The sequence below is a fragment of the Erpetoichthys calabaricus genome, chromosome 10 (genome assembly GCF_900747795.2).
Source record: "Erpetoichthys calabaricus chromosome 10, fErpCal1.3, whole genome shotgun sequence".
Lineage (NCBI taxonomy): Eukaryota > Metazoa > Chordata > Cladistia > Polypteriformes > Polypteridae > Erpetoichthys > Erpetoichthys calabaricus.
Window position 1 is genome coordinate 49,644,171 of NC_041403.2, and position 25,327 is coordinate 49,669,497.

Here is a 25,327-nt window from a genome sequence, read left to right on the forward strand (position 1 = left end):
CATATTGGCACAATAAAATTTTCTTAGATCAAATCCTGGCACTCACGTACCCAATTCAAAAATGCTGGATAAGCAAGAAAAAAAATCCATGAGGACATGAAGAAAATATTCAAACTCCATATAGACAATGACTGAGTCAATCTTCACCACTGCACCATTCTGCTATAAACATTACTGTTGTCATTTTAAATAACTCTGTATATCATCTAATTTTGACCAGTAACAAATCAACTAGGACTTTTAAATCTTTCTCATTAGTTTTAATTTCTACCTTCAGACACCACATTATGTAGTGATATCAAAAATTTATGCTTCTTTTCACTTGCTAAATCAAGCTTTTCATATTTTATTTGCTTAAGGATTCTCAAGAGTTTCTTCGCTGTCTAATGGACCAGCTTCATGAAGAGCTAAAAGAGACAGTTGTTGAGCCTGATGATGGACCACAAACCATCAGCATGGACGATAACATGGAAGAAGACAAGAGCCAGTCTGACAATGACTTCCAGTCTTGTGAGTCCTGCAGTAGTAGTGACAAGGCAGAAAGTGAAACTAATGTTAAAAAACATTCAGGTGAAGTGCCTGAAGCAGAAATGCTTATCTCAGATGACATAAACAACCAGTTGCATGGCAAAGACTGGCAGAAAGAGAAGAATCTTATAAATAAGCTATACCGAGTCTGTTCTTCAGAGGATCTTGATAAGGATATCGACACAGCAATGGAGTCTTCACCAATTATTGGCAACCAAGGTGCTGTCAAGGTACAGATACAAAGCAGGCGGTCAGGTAAATTGATTGGATTGTCAATTGTATTGCCATATGTAGGAATTTAAACATATATTGCATATATTGATTTTTGTTTAATATTCTGCAAGGAAGATATTAAAGAGAACAAAAGATGCAGTAAAAAATACATTTTAAATTATAAATGTGACCATAGAATAGTGGCACATTGACTGACAGGACATTTTCATGTTCCTCTACAAACCCTGCATTACCGTTACTACCAGAATGCAGCACATACCCAAAATTGTGTCATTTGGCAATTACTATCATCCAAACTGTGGTAATTAAATCAACAGCAGGCACTTTATTTTTAATTAAAACATGTGAAACACTTACATTTTAGCATTTTAGTAAATTTGTTAATAGGCTACAGTTTTACTCCTGAGTTTTTGGTGGGCTAATGTATATTAATGTTTCATTGTTAGCATTTTTAGGTTGTCTGAAAGTGAAAGTATTCTGTTTCAGTTTTATCTAAAAACTTCTGTCAAAATTACTTCCCAATACAGGACAATAAACATGCATAATACAGGGTGTCCCAAAAAAAGTATACACACTTCAAATGATGAAAGGTTTATTAAGAAAACACTGCAACTGGTGCCATTTATTTGAACTTGCTGCAAAAATCTGTCAAGTTTAAATAAATGGCACCAGTGGCAGTGTTGTCTTAATATACTTTGTATTTATAAATATTTAAATGTGTATTCATTTTTGGGGCTACCAGTATATAGACCCTAATTCCCAAGAACAATTTAACTGATGCTGTATAAAGTTCAACAGTTTCCCTATCACCACTCTTAGATTGTTGGTTTGTCACAATATAGGCTAAAAATAACAAATGAGTCAGGGTTGTTCTTCTGTTGCAGTACCTTAGCTTCTATAGCCGTATTCAGATGGGATTAGTTTTATACCAAGAGCCCTCTATAATTTCAGTCCCATCCGAATTACTCATGTTAGTAACTTTTTACAGACTGTGCATTCATGTCTCAGTAAAGATTATGGAGGCTAAAACCTTCTATTAAAAGTCAGTAAAAACTAAACCCAGATTAAACTAATCTCATCAAATCAACATATCTGTAAAACTGTCGTTTGAGCAATTTGGATGGGACTAAAATTACAGATGTCCTCCAGGAATAATAGGACAGTTTACCTACTGTCTGTAGTGGAAAAAAGACCAGCCAGTACTCCTCGTTGTGCATGCTGAATAACGGGGTGAGGTATTCCCTCAGCAGTCTGATGGAAGCTGTTGTGTACAAGATATATTGAAATGTGGGTGGGAAGGGGGGTCCCCCTTTGGAGGTTTCAATGTACATATTGTTGTTTTAACTAAGGGTTGCTAATGTGGTCTGAACTGACAGTGCACACTGGTACTTATACATTTACCATCACTACTCATAAGGCAAGAATGGGGAAATGGCAGTGCATACCGGGCCTTCTCAAGCACTGACTTTACCCAACTCTTTTGATGTAAAACTAATCCAGTCCGAATAAGGCTTAAGCCACATTATTAACTGAAACTAATTTGTTTTATTTTCCTCTTATTTGCTCCAAATGCTTCATTTTAGCCTTGAGTTAAATATGTTAAAAACATGAAGCACAAAATTCTGCATATTTGTCAGTGAGTGTTTAAAGGCACATAGTTTGCAATAATGCTTATCACATTACGGTAATAAGGTCTGAGAAATAAAAAGTCTCCTTTTAAAATGTTTTTATTTGCTGAAGCTGAGTAACTTTTGCATCACTCAGCTAATAAGAGTCCAGGGGACATATGTTTAGTTCTCATGTCTGTTCAATGACCAAGTGGAAAGTATACTTCTCATATCTCAATGACATTTTTTAATTATCAAAAGTGGCCCAGGGTGATGAAATGTGGTAATGAGTATGAATCTACTGGCACTCTGCAAAGGGTTGATTCCTGCCATGCACCAGATGCTGCTGGGATTGTCTCCAGTTCTCTAGAACCTTCTGCTGGAAAAAAAATAGATTTGGCAAATGGTTCAACAGCTTTTTTAACCTGGAATTTTTAGTTTTTCTTAAAAAAAAAAAGGTACAAATTACACAACATGCAAAACTGAAGAGGAATCTTTAGTTCAGGAGTATTATGAATACAGAGTATGCAGTCTATGATTTATAGTGGCGTGTCTTTTATAGCTGGAGTTGTTTGACTGTGTTGTGTCTAAAATGTTCATGCTGCACCATAAGATGTCCGTCATGCTACTTATTCTGCTGCAGCTTCTGGAGTGCAGAAGTCAGATTGTATGTGCCTTAGGTAATGGTCAGCATTTTTAGTGTGCACCATTTGCAGTCCAGAGACCTTTGGTTTACAAGACTACATCAAAATGTATTAAAGAACCAGCACTCTTGACCTTTTGAATCAGTTGCCAAGAGGGGGAACTTAGGACCATGCCACTATATTTTAAATCCCACCAGACTAAGTATTGTTTGGGACATTTGAAAAAATCTTTCTGGGTGAATCAACTGTTTTTTTCATCCACAGCAGCTCTGCAATATACTGTGATTTGACTTCTCTTTATCCTGCATATGCTATTGCTAGTACCTGCTTAACTCCTGGCAACCCCTTTCATCTGCTGCTACTGTGTGTGTGTATGGAAATTTGCCTGTACGCCCCTCTGGAGTCCAGCATCCCTGTAACTTTGAAATGAAAGGCCAACTGACTCAGAAAGCCACAAAGGCCATTTTAATGTGATATCTGTCTGTTGTTTTTGGATGCTTAACAAGTTGTTCTAAACTGTAGGTTCTTTGTCTTTAACCTTATAATATTAATATTATTAATAGAATGTTACCCAGATGTAAGTGGGAACAGTACCTCAAGGCCTCATAGTCCTACACCTGCTGAAGGGACCAACTCTAAACTGTCCAGTAGTCCTCCAAAGTCTGCATCCATATGGCCTGGCATTGTTTCGTCACACAAGAAAGGTAGGCTTCCTTCATTACTTTGTAATATCTTTCCATTTCATTCAAAGAACAATAGAAATGAAAAACATGATTTTCTCATTGTCATTCACAAAGAGAACATTAACGTAATACCCATGCTTATCTAAGCTATGACTGCTCTTTATTTTTTCCATGTGAAAGTACAAAAATAACAACAGTCAAAAACACAAGTACATTTCTGAAATTTAAGAAACTTTAAGATATAATCAACACTTTAATATCCCACTTATACACAATCCCTTTCTTAAAATCACATTAATGTCATTTATAATCCTTATTCATTTAGACTTTAAAATTTAATACAATTTTTATTTTTAATATAGTATCCTTAACTGAAACTAAGCTCAGTGGACCACACACATTAGATGTCCAGTTCATCCATCCATCCATTTTCAAAACTGAATAATCCAGTCACAAAGCCTGTCCAGGTAGCATTGGCTGCAAAGCAGGAACCCTAGACAAGGGTATATTCATAGTCATTACTTGAAGTAAAACCTGGTGTGACCTAGGCCAGGACCTCCATGTTCATCTCAGGATGAACTAACAAGAAGTGATTAAGAGTGAAAATTTTCAAAACTTAAGCAATTGCAGTGTAGGTTTTTGAAACTTACTGGAAAATTAACCTTGTCTCCTTATGAATTACCCTAAATTAATATACAGAGATAGTTTGCTTACTAAGAAGGAAAGAAAGATCAACAAAAACAAACCATGTAAATTTCTAAGCTGGTTGACATACCAGTCTGTGTCAAAATCTGTAGAAAACCATGCGAAACCCTAACCCCCACCCCCCAACAGCTATTTGGACACAGTGCAGTTGGTGACAAAGTCATAAGATTAAAGAAGGAGTCTTTCTCTGAATGCTTATTATCTACTCATTGTTTGTAGGCAGTATGATTCTTTTTATGTATTCATCAGTTATGCATTTTGCGTTTGTTTTGCAGTGGCACCTTTACTCTCTCAAAAGATGAAAATGCAGAAGAAATATCGAAGCGTGATTTCTGATATTTTTGATGGCACTATTGTCAGTTCAGTTCAGTGCTTGACCTGTGATCGGGTGGGTATATGTAGTTGATAACGATAATATTAAAGTGCAGATTATCCATGGATCAGTTTGATTTATATTGTATTGAAATGTATTCATTTGCATTGTAAAGCATTATGTTAAATACTGAGAGAACTAATTGAAGCTGTTGTTAGCTAGACAGTGGAGGTAAGAGTGGTAAATGGTTCAGTTCTGGGTGACACTGTTTTTGATTTTTTTTGACTGTTGGCTATTCTTGGACATTTATTTTGTTTTGTAGTTACAAGCTTGATGCCAAAATTAATCCACAGAATGATTCATTTAATAATACTGTAATACATTCTTCAGTTTGAAGTTCCATAAATGTTGTGCTCTATCCTGTAATAAGAAGTCCTGCTACATGATGTGCTCATTTGACTATATTTTTCAGGTGTCAGTCACCTTGGAAACCTTTCAGGACATCTCACTGCCTATCCCAGGTAAAGAGGACCTGGCCAAGCTACATTCTTCAACTCACCAGACATCCCTAGTGAAAGCAGGGTCTTGTGGAGAAGCCTATGCCCCACAGGGATGGATTGCATTCGTGATGGAATATATTAAAAGGTGTGTAGACTGTGCTGGAAAATCATCCACATAATCCTAGTTGTGTTTGACACATTCCTGTTTTGCAAAAATGACTTGTCTGTTTTGTTGTTTCCTGTATGTCAGCTGGTTTTGGGGGCCCGTAGTAACTTTGCAAGACTGTTTGGCTGCATTTTTTGCGAGGGATGAACTCAAGGGTGAGTTGAATCTTACTTAAGTCTCTAGACTAAGCCATAGAGTACAAGAAGTGTTTCCTTGGATTCTGAATAATGTATGAAAAATGTATAGGAAGAAGAAAACATGACAAACATGTACTAATTAAACATTTTAAGATGACTGGTATACAGTGTTGTTTCAATAGATACCTTTAAAATATTTTATCAGCTGTAAGGAGAAAAATGTAAATCACATAATTTTTCCATGGGTATAACTCTGGTCACCAAAAACATGTATCTAATCTTTAAATTATTTTTCCTATTCTCTTCTTAGGGGATAATATGTACAGCTGTGAAAAGTGCAAGAAGTAAGTAGGATAATACTTTTGGTTTACTCCTAACATGAAAAGTTCTGTTACATCTCTTTAATTGAGACTTGTCTTATGCAGAGATGCCCCACATGGTTTAGGCGATTTATGGTGCTGCCTAATGCAATGCCTGTTTTGTGAGAGGGTGCAGGTGGCTTACTAGCCAGCAGCACAGTCAGTCTAAACCACACACATTATTATAGTGGAATTTTGATAAATGATCAAATTCCACAATCTCCCCAAAATGCAGCGGAAACTGATCACTTGTGCAGGGCAACATACTTATACATGTTGTGGCAGTTTAGATAATGAAGTATTGAGAGGGGATTCCTCTTGTAGTTGTTAGACAGGATGATGTATTGGGAAAGTGACTTCCCAAGTCAATGCCCAGGTTAAGCCAGACTGCTCTTCTATGCTAAACAATAAAATGCCTATTTGAAACTACTTCTTAAGAGCAGTGATACATTTTCCAAAGAAACGGTTGTAACAGTTATGGACATCAGCAGTCTAATACATTATTACTTATACGGGGTGTCCCAAAAATACACTCAAAAAATTCAATTCTCCATGTAAGGATCATCTTCATTGAGGGTGTGGACTGATGTTGGACTAAAATATTACCAATGGGTGCACTTCAAAATGCAATGCATGCTTGATTTCAAAATACCTCTCTCAAGGGCCATTTGCCAAACAGATTTTTGAGGAGACCAGAGAAAGGTGTGTATACATTTTTCGGACACCCTATAGTGTACATAACCACAGTACCAGGTGTTCAGAAAAAAAAGTTCAAACAAGGTGCTTCTTGTTACTGTTCATTGAGTTATTTAGGTTGCATTATTGCCTTTTGATTTGGTCATATTTTGCCTTCTGTTGCACATTTGAAACTGCTCTGATAAATGATTGCCACATTCTGCATTTTTCTGCAACTCTAATTTAATTTGAAAATAAAAACCAAGTCAATTGAATAATACTGATCTGTATACTTAATTTACAAGGAAAACATGTCTGCTAGATGACCTGATCTATGTCAAATGCAGTGAGAAATCTTAACTGTTAAAGCTGGAAAGATCAGAATATCATGTACAGCAGGTTTGTCCTTGTTTACTGCTGAATGAATGTTTCTGTCGGCAGTGAAATTGCTGATGCCTTATTTTTTTGCAGTAACAGATTCCAACAAAGTCACAGTGGTACATTTGTTAAAGGAAACATACTCGCTCCAGCTATGTTGAGTCTTTGTTCCTAATAATAATTGGTTTCCATGGTTGTTTCTGAGGTCAAGTAATTTCTTTACATTCCACAGGATAATTATTAGCTTTAGAGTGTGACTGAATCGCCCCTACCAAGGCTAATCAGTCACTAGTTAGGGAGGGCTGTGCTGCTGTTTTACCATGAAGTAATACTCCATATGTGTAATTCATGTCTGTAGAAGCTTTGGAGTTTATATCCTATTAAAGCATGAATTAAATAATAGAGCATTGTGCAAAGTGCTGAAAGATTGTAACTGTATTCAATGCTATTTTTCTTCCTTGTCACAGGTTAAGAAATGGTGTAAAATTCTGCAAAGTACAGAGTCTTCCAGAGGTAAATATTGACAGCTATTTTGAGACGACTTTAAGACTTTATAATTATCATTTGGCTTTCTGACCTAGGGCTCATGTCATTCGACAGATCTCAGAGTTCTTCTGTTGTGTTATGGCACAACAGGGGCTCTACAGAGCTGTCATGAGAGGAAGCCTGACAGTTGTTGATGTGTTTTCTGAGCAGCATTGGAAAGAGGCTCTATACTAAAAACATTGTAAATTAAAGATGAATCTATTGGTTTCCTATTACAGTTCTTTCAGGTCAGGTGCTGTGTCAGTATGGTCTCATTCTGAGTGGGCTTTTTGTTTTTATTTTTTTTTCGGCATGTATTAGTATTACCAGTGCTCACTGCCGACAGAGTAGGCCTGTGTCCTCATTCATTAAATCAAACTCCATCTGGGGGCCCCGCAAAAGGTTTCAAAGATTTAGAAGGATTTTCCATTGTCAGATGTTTCTCTCATTACCTCTGTATAGACTCCCCCAAATGAACATTCTCATAGCATCCATCCACTGTATACTGTGTAAAGCCAGCCTGAGTAGGAGCAACCGGCAAAAAATCTGAAACATACAAACTTTACAAATATAACATTTCATTCTTGGAGTGCTGCCATTATTAATTATTAGTCATTTAACAGTACATATTCAAAATTAAATACAATTATGGTTCAAAAGAGTAACAGATCTAGTGGATCCCTTTTCTAAAGTTATCTCACTAACCCATTGAATTCTTGTCTTCACCTGTATCTGCTCCCCACCTCGCTGGCTGACCCTGTCAGTAGTATGTCATCCTTGAGCTAAATTGCCTGTTTGCTGCACTTTTTATCCTCTGCCTGCATGTAACTTTCTCCATACCTTTTGCTAAACTCTTGGTTACATGCACATAATTAAAAACATTGCTAGTTTTCCCTTATAACCTTGTATAGTATAGATGTAGTCTTAGCCACACAGTATATACACTTAAAAGCTACATCTTACCTTAAATAAAATACACAAATTTAATATAAGGAGTCTTATTTAATAAACTAAAAAAATTTCCAATTTTCAAACATTTATCTTTTTTTTTTCTTTCTTTTTTTTTTTTTTTTAACAATTCCGGACGTTCTTGTATCATCTCCATCCCTGCCCCCATATGTTAATGTAGTCTATGGACTCAACTGTATATGGAGCCTGTCATGTGATGTTGTGAATTGTTCTTCTCTGACACAGTCTACTGCAGTGATAAAAGTGAAAGATTTACACCTTCAACTGAGTACAACCTCATTTTTAACATTTCTATCATTTATCTACTTTTCCACTTTTCAACTCTGGTCAATCAATGCTGTAGAATAGGTATTATTCAGTCATTAAATACATTTGTTTTGGCATCATAATTTACAGACTTGTTTCTCAAAGAGTAGACCAAGATGGTTCTTTCCTGTACTTCACAATATACTGTACTATGTAAAAGTGGAGAGGTACTTAATCTGAAAGTGTTTTCACATATCACCACTTCTAAATTATTTTTATGCATTCTTTTCTTGTCTGACACTACAATTGTTCCTGTCCACATTTCAACAGATTCTCTGCATTCACCTGAAGAGATTCAGACATGAGCTGATGTTTTCTACCAAAATCGGGACCCACGTGTCTTTCCCTTTGGAAGGGCTTGACCTACAGCCATTTCTTGCTAAGGACAGCACAGCTCAGATCTCAACTTACGATTTGCTGTCAGTCATCTGCCACCACGGAACAGCTAGCAGTATGTAGATGTCATTTTCAAAGTCTTTTTAAATATTTAGAGTGTAAAGAACAGACTAAAATGGGAATAGAAAGGTTGTACAGGTATATCTTGCTGTGTTGAGTACATGCCTAGAAATGTTCTACTTAAGGTCTATAATGTTTATATTTGCACCTGGAATACTGCAATTAACACTGGCTTCCATGTTCCAGTATTCAGAGAATAGAAAAGAAGTATTAGATTCATTCTGGGACTGAACAGAAAGTGCTTGAGGGAATGGCAGAAGAAATAGAATATAAGCCAGCAGTGCATACCAGGAGGCCAAGGAGTAACTCAATAAGAATAACTTCATCACTCAAAAAGAATACTGTAACTTCATCACACAGATTACAATTAGTATACCTGATAGTAGTACTCTGTGGGCCATCAAATTTCAACATTTCTTTGTAGACACCAGGTAACTGACGAGTAATACAGGATTAAATGTACCATTCTCATAGCACAATTTTTTTAGGCATTTAATGGTACTTTTATAGTCTCTGTGGTTAATGTTAAAATTCTCCACTTCTCAGTGTTTAAGTTACAGTATGTGTCTTTTGTGGCTATCCTAACACTCTCATATAAGCAAAACATTAATTATCAGGCCATATTTCACTGTGATATAATAAATATTTCTCCCATTTGTTAACTACTCAGAAATGTATTGCTTAATGATTTTGTTTCAATTTACTTCTCAGATAGTCCATTATTCATTGAACTTTTGCAGATTAAAACTAAACTGTGCACAAAATATAATTTCAAAAAAGCATTTATTGTTTATTCTTTTTTCATAAATGATGTTGATTGTTTATGTTTAAAAGTAAGGTTAGATCTGCCTGCATACTGTTGCCACATGACTATTAAAACTGGAATGACGCTACTAACAAGAGAATACTATTTCAGATTTTATAAAGCATGAGCAGCCAAAAACAGAAATGTCTGCTAAACTGCTTGTATTGAAACTATTATACTAACAGCACACAATATTTTCACTTCAATCACCCATTTTCTTTTTGACTTTGACAGGTGGCCATTACATAGCATACTGCAGAAATGATCTGAACAACCTCTGGTATGAGTTTGATGATCAGAGTGTTACTGAAGTCTCTGAAACAAGTGTGCAAAATGCTGAAGCTTATGTGCTTTTCTACAAGTAAGCAAAGGCATTTTTTCTTAAAGTCTTCTGTGATCCTAGTTAAAAAAAAGTTAATTATATTAAGTTTGTCATTTAATTCTTACTTTATCAGTCATATTTCATTGATATATGTGATTTAAATAAGAATGTAGTTATCTTTTTCTGGAATGTGTTATAAGAAATGAATGGGATTCAATGTATATTTGGGAATAAGGGCCTAAAAATCCAGAAGCGGCCAAACATCCAAATAGGTTATTTCATGATGTTACACTGATTTTTGGTTTCCAGGAGCAGTAGAAGACAAATAATACAGAATGAAAAAGAAAGAAAATACATACAGATACATATAGCTTTAAAAGCTGACAAAGTCAGATTCATACTTAATGTATGTTTTTTGAAGTCACTTTTATAAATTATTATAAGGTGATACATTTTCAAATTGACCATACCATTCATATTGCATAACTGTGAAAACCATGTCACTGTTTTCACACAGATATGTCATTTAAATTGGGCCATTTCTGCTAAAATTCCTAGGTTACCTATTGTCATGAAATGAACCTGAGCCAGACAGCTGCAGACTTCGAAATAAGCAGCTAAACTCCTGCCTTAATGGAAAAATCCTTTGTGTCTTTGTATTGTTTAACAGAAAGAGCAATGATGAGCCCCAGAAGGAGAGGAGAAGAGTATCTAACCTCCTGAACATAAATGAGCCAAGTTTGCTGCAATTCTACATCTCTCGACAGTGGTTGTTGAAGTTTAAGACATTTGCTGAGCCTGGTGCAATTTCTAACAATGATTTCCTTTGTGCTCATGGAGGTAAGAGCAATCAGTACATGGCGCCTGCAAGGGGAGATCTGCTCAGAGATTGCAATATTTTTAATGAAACCTTGAATTATAATAGAGCTTTCTTTAAACTGCTTCCTAGAGCAACTTCATAGAGAAAGATATAAGAATAAAGTAATTGCACACACATATTGTAGTAATGAATCTAATGAGGGGTACTCAGAAATGCTCATGTCACTAAAGCTACGTGTAAACTATCAAAGAAGTTTTGATCTGCAAAATTTGTGGTTTTTTAGCTAACTCATAAAATGGAACCTTACACTACATTTTCCTTAAATATAATCTAGACGAGATAAGAGTCTCTGATCTAAGTGCTACTGTAGTGCTGAGTAGTGGCTCTGAGGCTAGGGATCTGCACTGGCAATCAGAAGGTTGCCGGTTCAAATCCCGTTAATGCCAATAGGGACTCTGCTCTGTTGGGCCCTTGAGCAAGGCCCTTAACTTGCAATTGCTGAGTGCTTTGAGTAGTGAGAAAAGCGCTATATAAATGCAAAGAATTATTATTTTATTATTACTTACATTTGGCTTGAAACAAAAAACTGCTAGTTATGCTTTTCTTTATTTGCAGACACAAGCAGTAAGTACATTTTCATACACTGCACTTTTTTCACTTTGTGAGCTTCAGTTGAAGTTAGTCCAGGAAAGGTTTATATTACCAGTTAATCTAAATCAGTGTTATTTTGCTGCCTTTTGTTTTGTGAACATTGGATAAAAACGAAGTGAAGTTTTCATTCAGGTTGTAGTTTTATACTGCGTTATCAGTGGTGATTTTGGGGCATAGTTTTTGTCCAGATTGGATGATTTCATTAGGTCCCACCCAGACTTTTTTATTTAAGTGCACTTTTGTTATAATAATCTTTTTTACTTATTTAAATATAGTTAAAATAAAAATCTACTTAAGAAGTGTTGTGAATAGGTAAATCCTCAGATTACAAGTTATTAATAGCACATGATTTTCTAAATTAATCTGCCCTTCACAAACATTGCCTCACTGCCAATACTGCTTCCAGCAACCTTATTACTGCATTAACACTTAAGGTACTCTAATTTAAAGTTCATGAATTTGAATAATTTCTTAATATATATTTTACTTCACTTCAAGTATCCCACAGAGAGCACACACAAAAGCAGATACAATTTTATGACAGTAAGCGACCCTGACGAAATGCTTTTCAGCTGTATAAGAGACCATCATCAGCAGACAAAACCAAAACAAGCACGGACTAAAACACAAAACCTCAACACAGAAGACACCCCAGTTCTGATGTAGTTACTGTTACAATGCAGATAGCCTACATGTAAATACAGAATATAGCACATTCTCACCTAACAGCTTTAAAATGAATTGCAGGTTAGGCTCATAAATAAAATATCAAAGAATACCTTCTAATAATGATATTTTTAATTTATGGACTTGTATTTCTGTTCTCTATTGAACTGTTTAAACCACACAGAAATATTTTTATAAATCTTGGTTTTATATTGCTTGAGTCAGACTTTACATCTGCTTTCTTCTTCACAGGTGTTCCACCCCATAAAGCTTCTTATGTTGACGACTTGGTTTTGATGCTTCCTCAGAACGTATGGGATCATTTATACAGTAGGTAAGTAACAGTAATTAGGGAGTTCAACACGGCAAACCTCAGGGGATCATTTTAGATATTTTTGTGCTTGTGTTTAGTTTATTTTATTGTAGGACTTTTCTATTAAATATTGATATTTATAATTACCAAATAATGATTATTTATGATTCTTTACAAATGTTTACCTTCTGAAATGTTACCTACTATTTACTTATAGTACATGACCTATCTTTATAGATAAATATTCATAAGCTTTCTTTTAAATATCATGTGATAATAAGCTGTTTTACAAATTATTTCTCACACAATTTTCTATAGGTGTTTTTTATTTTTGAAAAAGGCTGAAGTCTTTCTCATAGCTAATTCATGTACGTGTATTGTTTTATGTATTTTATATTGTCCAAATTAATATTTTTACAATTTTAACAGATTATATAACTGACACAGGATCACACACTGAGTCAATTGTAGGATATTTAAATAGCAAAACTAAATCCTGAACAAATATCACCATGTACTATTGGATCCAAGAAATAATTGTTTTTTAAAAGTTCATGATCTGCATCATAATTTTCCTTTTTGTAATGAAGAGCAAATCTGAATCCATGTGATGCAACAGAATTGGATGCATCCCTGATAACGCTAAATTATACATAACAATGCCATTTCTCTTAATTTTCCACTGCATGAGCACATGCTTTTACTTTCTTGTATACGAAGTATAGGGAAAGTATTGTAATCGTCCAAAAATTCGATGTCGAGATTTTGATGAATCCCGATGTTTTAGACCTCCCTGACTTTCTCGTGTACAAAGTATGGGGAAAGTATTGGAATCCTCCAAGAAATTACATTTCGCGTTTTTAATGAATCTCAACATTTTAGACCTACTTGAGTCCAAAAATACTGTTTTTGGAATTATGTCTGTGTGCGTATGTAAACACGATAACTTGAGTATGCTTTCATTTAGGTCAACCAAATTTTGCATACAAGTATTAGGTACAAAACATGAATTTCTATCAACGTTTGGGCTATTTCCGCTTTAATCCATGTAGCTGCAGAGTCCAATTTACTCAAGTTTACTTTTATAATAATTGTTCAATGTATTATTAATTTGATTAGATTTTTTGATTATGGTTCTTTTTAATGTACATAATATAAAAATATAATCATTTTCTTGCAATTTACTCCTCAAATATCCATCTCCATATCTGACTATACAAGAAAGTCTAGGGGAGACCACTCCCAATTTTTGTATTTAGAAAAAGACAGCATTTACTAAGAATTAAGCAATTTAATTCCTACATTGGATATTTTTATATTAATTATTGTCTCGTTGTTATCTTTCACAGTAAATTATTTCTGTTTTATGTATTCAGTTACCCCATATATACAACTACTTCCTTTTTAAAATTGAGCTTCCTGTGAGTATGTTTCAAGCATACGTGGAATCAAACAGAGACAATGGCTTATTAAAAAATTGCTTTTCACATTCCCAGGAGAGGGAAGGGCCTGTGTTTCCATACCAGAGAGCAAGCAGAATGAAGTTGGAAATGCTGGCTGTGCAAAATAGTCAGTGTTATATATAAAAACAAATGGGCACTAGCAAGAAGCCAAAAAATTAGTGAGTGTTAGCAGGTTTGAGAACTTTATCTGCTCTTGTCATATTGTGTTCAAGTCAAAACGGATAGTGTTTTAGGCCAATTGTAGTGTATCAGGTTAAAGTTTTCAACCTAATCAGTGTTCTGTTTTGTATTGCAGTAAAAGTGCTCCAGTGCCCGTGTAACACCATCAGGCAGTCTTGTTGCATGCAAACTATATAACGATTCTGCTATGATCTTTACATATTTTTGCAAATGGGAAGATGTTTGTATCTTTAGTCTTCTTATTTAATTTACGTGCCCATTTATGTAAAGTTTACTTGAATTAATTCTGATGTTAGTCATTCATCCTTTGTTGTATTTTCCATTTTATGTCTATAGTGGTCTTGTCAAAAGCATAATACACAAAATAACATCATTTACTCAGTCCCACTTAATCCAGTTCAGAGTTGTGAAAAACTGGAGCTAATTCCAGAATCACTGAAGCAAACAATGAGCCAGCCGTGGACAGGAATTCAGTCCTTTGCCAGGCCCACTCATGCGCACACCTGCACAGGTTAACATTACTATCGCATCACTGAATATATGAAGAAACTGGAGTACCTGAAGGAAAACTCATTGAAACTTTGAGAAAGACATACTGTAGCTTCAGACTCCACATGGACTATTTCTAGGTGTGAGATTCAAACACAAGATGCTGAAGCTGTGATCTGGAAGGGCTACGCACAGCAACACTTCGTTGCTTACCAAATACATGATTATCCAAAATGCAGTCCACATTCAAAATGATGGCATAACTTACACTTAATTTTATTTACAGTATGTACCCTTAGATGTCATTTTCTTCTACTTCATATACACTGAAAATGCCAAGATGTATTCTGTATTCAGAGAATGTTCAACTTATGCATCAGGTGCAGATGTTCTGCTTGCATGAATGTTACTTTACAGAAGTCAAAATCTGAAGTTTCTTTTTTCTCTGAAGGTATGGAGGAGGACCAGCTGTCAACCATCTCTATGTGTGTCATACCTGTCAGAGTGAAATAGAGAAACTTGAAAAAAAGGAGAAAAAATGAATTGGATATGTTTGTACGGGTATGCATTATTATTTTGTGGCAATTTTGCTGGATTTGATTGTGAGTGATCAGAAGACCACGGTCAATTATAATTCAAACCCTCAGAATTTCTCTTTCATTTATTTATTTATTTCATATTGGATAGACATACTGTATACATACACATGTAAGATCAGTGTTACATTTTTAGAATCCATATTAAGAGAAATCAACAAGTACTGTATAGTGTCAGATTCAATATAAGAAAGAAAATGTGGATTTACTGTGCAACTACATAACATTATTGTGAGAAACATTATAACTAATATTTTACAAAATTATCTTTCTTGCTTGAGAATTTAGTTGAACCATATTATTTAATTGTTTGAAGGCTGATAGATCGTTTTACTATTCTCTAAAGAAGATTATAGAAAAGATTTAAAATCAGTACCTAGAATCGAGATTAGTCATCTTATGAATGTTTAATGTACTGCAGTAATTCTAATATAACTATCTGAAAATAAGCATCAGTAATCAGTTTCATGTACTTATCAGAGCAGCCATAGTAACTAATGTATTTTTGATATGATAACATGCATGTCAAAATAAACAAAAATATAGTATGGTTGTGAATATAAACAAATAGGCTTATTCATGTATGTGTGCATCAATTTTCAAAATTAGTTAATGCTCTTAACTACAGTATGGATTGCATACATAAAATATATTTTAGTATAAAATACTTCAGTAAATACTCAGTCTCTTAAAATATATTTTTATACAATTTATAAAACTGTTGTTTTGATCTGATATAACATTACTGAACAGAAATCTTAAGTCACTCAAAAAATATTTTTAAAGTTATTATCTGGGCTGTTAAGTGCATGTTTGTTTGTTTGTAACAATAACAAATATACAAAGAAACATGGATACAATAAGAAGTAATAAGAATTGCTAGTGTCTTATGAGATGGCTAGAAGCTCGTCATTTTAAGTTTCCAAACCTCTCCTTGAAGCACATCACACATTCTATTTGTGAAGTCCCACCAAGAGTATGCCTGACTCACATTAATACAGAAAAAAGATTGTTTACAAAATGGTATATCCTGTTATTATTTGCCAGTTTGATTGTCTTGCTATTTATTGAATTATGAAGGTAGAAATGTCTAATTTTTATATAATCGTTACTGTTTTAGGTGATCTTTTTTAACATCTTCTTGACCTTTTACTTTAATAATGGATGTAATCTTCTGTAATGCAGTGAGTCAGAAGCTGGTTATCTTTTTTTGTGGGATTTACAGGCTTGGGCGCCCATGTAGTAGATAACACCTCTGCTTGTAACAATAAAGGTGGTAAGAGATAACATAACTCTTTTTGTGAACAGCTGAACAAAGCTTTCCAGGAAGAAGATGCCCCTGCAGTGATTTACTGTATCAGCATGCAGTGGTTCAGAGAGTGGGAAGGATTTGTGAAAGGCAAGGACAATGGTAAGCTGATGTTAAATATATGCAATTATTAATGAGCCCTGAAATCAGCTTTACGTGGCATGAGATTTAGTTCAGTTTACAAAAAATAATTTCCATGCTTATTTTTGTTTAAAAGAGGGGCATAATGTTCAGTTTACTTTCCCTGTACTACTAGCAGCTCTTTTTGTACTACGGTAAAATGCAAATATATGTAAAGCCGTATTATCATCTGAACACCATAGAATTTTCTCGGTTTATTTAACGTGAATATTTTCACTAAACACTGTGGTGGACCGCCGGGGCCCTCACCCACCCAGTAAGACTTTGGCACAGAAGGACCAGGTAAGGGGGCTTATTCCAGATACTGTCTCCCCCAGACTCACACAGGGCAGCCCCCTTGGATTGCAGCTGGGCCACAGGGTAGCATGGAAGCTCAATCCTGCTAGGGCTCATGGCCTCCTCCAGGGGGCACCTGGACGTTATTGGGCCCTGTTTGGCAGCACTTCCGGAAAAAGTTCGTTGAGCACCAGCAGTCCTTTCAGGCGTCCTCTAAATGGAGCCAGTCATCTTTACTCAATGGCCAGTGTTGAGAGGAAGAAGGGCAAAGCCTGTAAGGAGGATGGGAGGCGAAGGGACTATGTTGTACTTGGTGTTGTGGACATTGTGCTCTTTAGGGGAGCGAAAAAAGCACTTCTCAGCTGTAAAACAAACGTGTGCTGTGTGGTGAAACTTGTGTCCTGCCTGTCTGTGGCGGGTTAGGACGCCTGTACACACTTCAGCGTCACAATACCTCATTCTCATTTCAACAGTATGTCATAATGCTATTTCAGCAATAATTTCAAAATTATTATCAGATGGTACAGTGAGAGTGTTTAACTGTATTATTCAGCGGTGCAAATTCATTTACAACATTAAATGGACATGCAGAGCTTACATTTAATAACTTTTCCAGATCCACCCTTTACTTCTAGTCCACATACGTAACTTTACACTCATTGTGAAACACCATCCATCTTCCCAGGTTTTGTTTTGTATTATTTCTATAAAGAGTGGAACTTTCATGTTTTGTTCTAGGCATTTCATCATTCCACAGTGATCATTTTACATATATAAACACTTTTCTGTGTGCTCAGATTCCAGTACTTAAGGGCATTTATCAGCTATTGTGGCGGCCTTATGTGAAAACGGAAAACATTTCATGATTTTTTTGTGTTTCAGTTTGAGTGGTTTCTGTGGCTTTCGCAACCTTTTTTCAAGGTGTTATGAACCAAATTGGTTAGTATAACTAAAGTTATTCTGTTGAAAAGTGTAAAATATGAATGATTTAAATAAAGACACTACAACCCCCTGACAGAGCAGCCTCTTGGCGGTATCAGTATGCTGCTGCTGAAGAATGTGAATTTCCCATTGGGATTAATAAAGTATCTATCTATCTATCTATCTATCTAACTGCCTAACTCTGAACATATCATGTATGTACTCCATGTTGTTGTTGGTTTTTTTTTAAGAATATGTATGCGAAACATGCTTATTCCATTATCCAGTTGTGCAGAAATCAAAGTTCATTATGACAGCATCGGATGGAAAGCAGTAACCAACCCATACAATTGTCAGTTACAGTACATGCCCACATTCATTCATTATTCTGGGCAACCAGGGTGTTTTCTGCCAACTTAAATCAGAGATTTCATGGAAACCCCAGGTAGATACAGGGAGAATATACAAACAGTGCATTGGGCTAGACATTCAAATCTGACCAGTATAGTTGTACAACAGCCATGCTTACCACTGTGTGAAAATCTCATCCTGAATGTATTAACTTGTTAAATTATAATGGACATATAAAGTGTTTCTCCCAGAAAGGTTCTACGCAAAGTAAAGGCTGACTTGGCATTTTCTCCATCTTTTCTATCATCACACAGTATCCAGTTATCATTTTTGGCCAATTAATTTCTATGGTGTTACTACTGATAATGATGAATTTACTATTGTGATAGATCAGGATTCACTATGTACTGTATTCCCTTGTATACAAGTATATGTAGATTTTTAAGTGCATGAAAATAGAGACCTCTCACAATTTTCAAGATCATTTTACTTTATTAATGGGGATTTCTTTTTTTTTTTTTTTTTTTTTACTTCTGTGTCATATTAGAACCCCCTGGACCAATTGACAACACCAGGATTGCAGTGAACAAAAATGGTCACATAACACTCAAACAAGGTAAATACTCCTTATATAAGTTATTTTGGCTCAGCTGTCAAAGCTCTAGAGAATGCCATTAAAAAGTCTGAATACCAAGAGTCCTGCTCTTTATTATCATTCATTGCATAGCATAATAAATGTAACTGTTAGTTTTGAATAGTAGGCCTGTGTAGGTTAGACAAAGAGGCTCCTCTTTTTTAATTTCCATTTTCTGCACCACCGATGAGATGTTAACTGCTCACCACCATATTATTGCTTTTTCCTGATCTTGGCATATTCCAATCTGTTGTTTGGCAACTATTTATAATTATGGCAGTATTAATCTTGAACTACTAAAATTTGACTTGGCTATGGTAAACTTCCAACACAATTGCTTTTTAAAATATTTTTTACCCTGTTTAATTAGGGTAAAGTATTGTATCCATCTTTCAAGGATCTCACTGTTTGGAACAATTTCTGAACAATATTAATTGTGCAGAATGTTGGCACTAACAAACCTCTGCCAAGGAATTTTTGCTCTTGCACAGGAATAAAAATATTTGAAGTCAAAACTTTTAAGTAGAATATGGTAATCATAAAAAATTAAGGTAACAAAGCAGTTGTCTCAAATTGGTTTCTCAAATTAATTAATTGATCTAATTAATTAATGAATTTCTCAAACATTTCTCAAATTATTCTCAAACTAAGTAAGTCCTTAATTCATTACATCCCTATACACTCCTTTTGTTGTTACTTGCCCTGTAGAATACACGTGTAACCCATTCACTGCATCCACCATTCCCACTCAACCACATTGGATTGTGCTATACCCATTTAACGTATTGTGTGTCCCAGACGCCTAAAAGTTCATTAATTGGATTAGCCATAGGATTCGTTTAGTGTGCTTGGAAGATTTTTCATTCTATTATCATATACCTGTTATAAATATAATTGTCTGCACAATTTAGAAGATGTTGCCAGAATGAAAGCTTGTATAGTTGGTTAACTCTTACATAGTAAAAACTAGAAATGTCTTTAGAACTGTGGGCCAAAAAATGACTCGTATAAGTGAACTGTTCATGGATACAACCAAAATGAGTATAAAACCAAATTTTCAGCATTAACAAAGTGTGTATAAGACTAGATAGCGTTCTAAATCAAAATGTATTATGTACAGTATGTGTGCAAAAAGATCTATATATATACAGTAGGTCCATAAATATTTGGACAGAGACAACTTTTTTCTAATTTTGGTTCTGTACATTACCACAATGAATTTTAAACGAAACAACTCCGATGCGGTTGAAGTGCAAAGTTTCAGCTTTAATTCAGTGGGGTGAACAAAACGATTACATAAAAATGTGAGGCAACAAAAGCATTTTTTTAAAACAATCCCTTTATTTCAGGGGCTCAAAAGTAATTGGACAATTGACTCGAAGACTATTTCATGGGCAGGTGTGGGCAAGTCCGTCGTTATGTCATTATCAATTAAGCAGATAAAAGGCCTGGAGTTGATTTGAGGAGTGGTGCTTGCATGTGGAAGATTTTGCTGTGAACAGACAACATGCGGTCAAAGGAGCTCTCTATGCAGGTGAAAGAAGCCATCCTTAAGCTGCGAAAACAGAAAAAACCCATCTGAGAAATTGCTACAATATTACGAGTGGCAAAATCTACAGTTTGGTACATCCTGAGAAAGAAAGCAAGCACTGGTGAACTCAGCAACGCAAAAAGACCTGGACGTCCATGGAAGACAACAGTGATGGATGATCACAGAATCATTTCCATGGTGAAGAGAAACCCCTTCACAACACCCAACCAAGTGAACAACACTCTCCAGGGGGTAGGCGTATCGTTATCCAAGTCTACCATAAAGAGAAGACTGCATGAAAGTAAATACAGAGGATGCACTGCAAGGTGCCAGCCACTCATAAGCCTCAAGAATAGAAAGGCTAGATTGGACTTTGCTACAGAACACGTAAAAAAGCCAGCACAGTTCTGGAAAAACATTCTTTGGACAGATGAAACCAAGATCAACCTCTACCAGAATAATGGCAAGAAAAAAGAATGGAGAAGGTATGGAACAGCTCATTATCCAAAGCATACCACATCATCTGTAAAACATGGTGGAGGCAGTGTGATGGCTTGGGCGTGCATGGCTGCCAATGGCACTGGGACACTAGTGTTTATTGATGATATGACACAGGACAGAAGCAGCCGAATGAATTCTGAGGTGTTCAGAGACATACTGTCTGCTCAAATCCAGCTAAATGCAGTCAAATTGATTGGGCGGCGTTTCATGATACAGATGGACAATGACCCAAAACATACAGCCAAAGCAACCCAGGAGTTTATTAAAGCAAAGAAGTGGAAAATTCTTGAATGGCCAAGTCAGTCACCTGATCTTAACCCAATTGAGAATGCATTTCACTTGTTGAAGACTAAACTTCAGACAAAAAGACCCACTAACAAACATCAACTGAAAGCCGCTGCAGTAAAGGCCTGGCAGAGCATTAAAAAGGAGGAAACCCAGCATCTGGTGATGTCTATGAGTTCAAGACTTCAGGCTGTCATTGCCAGCAAAGGGTTTTCAACCAAGTATCAGAAATGAACATTTTATTTCCAGTTATTTAATTTGTCCAATTACTTTTGAGCCCCTGAAATGAAGGGATTGTGTTCAAAAAATGCTTTAGTTGCCTCACATGTTTATGCAGTCGTTTTGTTCACCCCACTGAATTAAAGCTGAAAGTCTGCACTTCAACTGCAACTGAGTTGTGTCATTTAAAATTTTTTGTGGTAATTTACAGAACCAAAATTAGAAAAAAGTTGTCTCTGTCCAAATATTTATGGACCTAACTATATATATATATATATATATATACTCATATACCGGGAAGACTTACCGTCTGTACACAGGGACTTTGAATTCTGGACTCAGATGTTATGATACACGAGTGCTAACCACTGCAATACCATGCTGCCTTTTTTCTATGTTAGTATTGTTTTATACAGTTGGCCAATGTTTGTCACAAGAGCGATGGGTAAAGTAGTTCAAATTAATATTAGCATTAGAAAAATCTCATTATTGATGAAAACTAACTAGTCCAACAATAATTTTTGGAGTTTCTGAGCAGTGGTCCTGAATCTGCCCAACAACCTGTACCTCCTGCAGTGCAACATGTTGAGGTTGCTGCTGGTAGGTAAACTGTACTTTTTATATTAACAGGTGCAGATTCTGGACAAATTTCAGAAGAGACTTGGAACTTCTTACATTCAATTTATGGGGGAGGACCAGAAGTCACCTTACGGCCAAACATACCACATCAAGAAACGGAAACCTCCCACACAGAAGAGAAAATTGAGGTGGAAACCCGTGCAGTGTGACTTGCTCCCTTCTCTGCCATCAGCCCAGAATTGCACTTCAGAGGTTCTATGAGCATTCCTAAAAGGAAATGTTTCCTTCTTTAAACAATATGGGCATTGGTAATACTGACAATCATGGGAAAATGTATCAAAATGGTTTGCTCTGTAAATATTAGAAACTGTACATTTCTAAATTTCTGTAAAATTGCAATAGAATCTAGGCTAGCATCATGTTGAGTTTCAGGTTCGGGCACTGAGACACAGATAGTCTATGATTTTCCCCTTTATTATAAGCTAATATTTATGTAATCCAAATTGCATAAAGAAGATAATAATGGACTAATAAGGCTTTTCTTAGGCATAAATTATTGTATTTTATCAAGATTTTAAACTCTTCTTGTTGTTAGGGAAAATATTAGTGCTGAAGACATAATAAACAAAACTAACTTCCTATGATTTCTCAGGAAAGAACGGTCTTTTGCACTGTATTAAAAGTAAAGCAGCAGCATGCTTTCGTATCAAATGCCTGCAAAAAAACAAATTAAGTGTATTTAATATACACTGTTACCTTCCTTTTTATACAGCATTTTTTCTTTATGCTACTACTTTTTTAGATGTTGAAGTATAGTTTTTTGGAAGGCATGATCATAAGAAACTAGAAAAACCAATGAAATGACATGTTCAGATTTTTTTTCCAGTGTCCAGTTTATTTGCATGGATATGCAGTTTACTGAGGGAGAATTTACATGTGTGGAAAATAAAGCCGCCAGCTCTGAAAAGGTGTATACAATGTGCATAGCTGTGAGTGGAGTTTCAAGATATTTTCCCTGATGCACCCCGAAAAAGGAAGATTGTGTCTATGTATATAGGCATGCCATTTTCTTATATGTTGTAAAATTGGGGGTGGGTTGGGGTGGGGGTCATTGTATTGAATTGCTCTAACACATTGAAAAAAACCTGTGGAATGCTTACCGTTAAATATTTTTCCTTCTATGGTTAATATAACAATTCAAGAACAATGAAACAATAAAAAAAATACTGACCAAAACTTGTGTGCCTTTTCACAATCCTTAGAAGTGATTTGGATGCATTGTTTTAAAAATGAAACTAATTTGGCTAATGTTATTAATTTGAATTTTTATTGTTTTATAGTTGTTAAAGGAGTTGTGCATATAATGGTGTGCATTACACCGGTAGTAATGACCAACCAGTAGAAATTCTGTCAACCAGGAGAAATTTTCATATGTCATGTTTACTGTAGCTTAGCACATCAGGAAGCCACCTTTGTGACTTGTCACAAAACAGACGTATGTGTTGTAGTGGCGGGGCGGGGAGTGGGCATTCCATTACCTTCTGATGTAACGTGGCATATAGCACTACAAGTGTGGAGCTGGAAAAAGAAGGCAGAGGATGAACAGTAGGCCTTTCTGTGAACATGAAAGAACCGATGGAACATGATAGTTGGCTGTTTTGAAAAAAAAGTATGATTTGAGTATAGCTGCACTGAAATGCTGACACATGAAATGATTTACATACACTCAAATGTGCTACTCAAATGTGAATTGCTGTGTCTCTCTTCTCCAGACAATTTTACAATAATCACCGAAAAAAATATCACTTATAATCACTTGTGTTCCTTCAGTACATGTAATAAAAAAGATCTTACACCAATCTGAAAATTAAGTGCTGCAGTTAATTGTTAGCTAAAAAAGTATATAAAGTCACCTGAACTTACATTGCAATGTTTTCTGCACATTTGGAATACAAGTACACTGCCAGCATCAGTTTGACGTGGGGAAAGGAGAACACACAAGGTGGCACATTCTCCAGTCAGGCATGTTTAGCGATCACACTGTTCCCGAATCCTGCCCATGCCCGAGCACACCTCTTCCATGTGGGCCAGGGCACAGTACAGTTGGCCCGGCATCTAGTCAAACGAACTAGTCAAACGAACTAGACTTTACAAGGTTACATGCAGACAAAAGTGCATGGGCACGGAACAAATTGCCAGTGTGAGTACACACTAAATTTCAAGATACTTACGTAAAATGAATAGTAGTGTGTGTGTCTGGATCTGGAAATTACATATATAAAGCATTTATAGATCAATTATTCGAGTGGACAGAAATATCTCTAAATCTTAAGAACATAATGTACCACCCAGAAAATCGACTAAAGTAAATTCATCCATCCATCCATTTTCCAACCCGCTGAATCTGAACACAGGGTCACAGGGGTCTGCTGGAGCCAATCCCAGCCAACACAGGGCACAAGGCAGGAAACAATCCTGGGCAGGGTGCCAACCCACCGCAGGACACACACAAACACACCCACACACCAAGCACACACTAGGGCCAATTTAGAATCGCCAATCCACCTAACCTGCATGTCTTTGGACTGTGGGAGGAAACTGGAGCGCCCGGAGGAAACCCACGCAGACACGGGGAGAACATGCAAACTCCACGCAGGGAGGACCCGACTAAAGTAAATAAAAACGTATAAATTGGAAATATATATGAGTAAGAATCTAGGAGAGTAGCATTTCATTCATTATTGGAGAATGTACTTCAGGGAAGTTTCTAGAATGAGAGGCAGAGAGCGGTGACTGGCTACCCTTGCACAGGCGCCAATACACATGCAGTGAGTGAGTGAGAGAGAAAGAAAAGGTGTGCATTGGAAAAAAATAGTCCTGCAGCAATGCCAACTTAGATAAGCAGGATTTAAACGGACCAGAATCGCGTTAAGAAAACAGAGGGTCTAGCTGTTTTTTTTTTTTCCAATTTACGAGTGACGAGCTGAGAGGAAGAAGCTGCCAGACAAACTGTGGACAAACGGGACTGATTTTGGAGGAGATTTTGTTCTTTGTTGATACGGGGACCCAGAAAAGTGAGTATGTTATAAT

The 25,327-nt window shown here is 35.9% G+C and overlaps 1 protein-coding gene across 1 annotated transcript in view; it reads left to right on the forward strand.

Annotated features, from left to right (window-relative positions):
* Positions 1-23,627, forward strand: part of usp33 (ubiquitin specific peptidase 33) — a 113,338-nt gene extending 89,711 nt beyond the window's left edge. Inside the window, 16 exon segments of the mRNA XM_028811185.2 lie at positions 360-783; positions 3,577-3,717; positions 4,677-4,789; positions 5,187-5,359; positions 5,465-5,535; positions 5,828-5,861; positions 7,397-7,442; positions 9,000-9,180; positions 10,225-10,351; positions 10,983-11,152; positions 12,702-12,783; positions 15,346-15,418; positions 15,420-15,455; positions 16,799-16,901; positions 19,036-19,104; positions 22,289-23,627. Of these exon segments, the coding sequence (XP_028667018.1) occupies positions 360-783; positions 3,577-3,717; positions 4,677-4,789; positions 5,187-5,359; positions 5,465-5,535; positions 5,828-5,861; positions 7,397-7,442; positions 9,000-9,180; positions 10,225-10,351; positions 10,983-11,152; positions 12,702-12,783; positions 15,346-15,418; positions 15,420-15,455; positions 16,799-16,901; positions 19,036-19,104; positions 22,289-22,446 (2,001 nt within the window). The 3' untranslated portion in view covers positions 22,447-23,627.
* Positions 23,628-25,327: the final 1,700 nt, after the last annotated feature.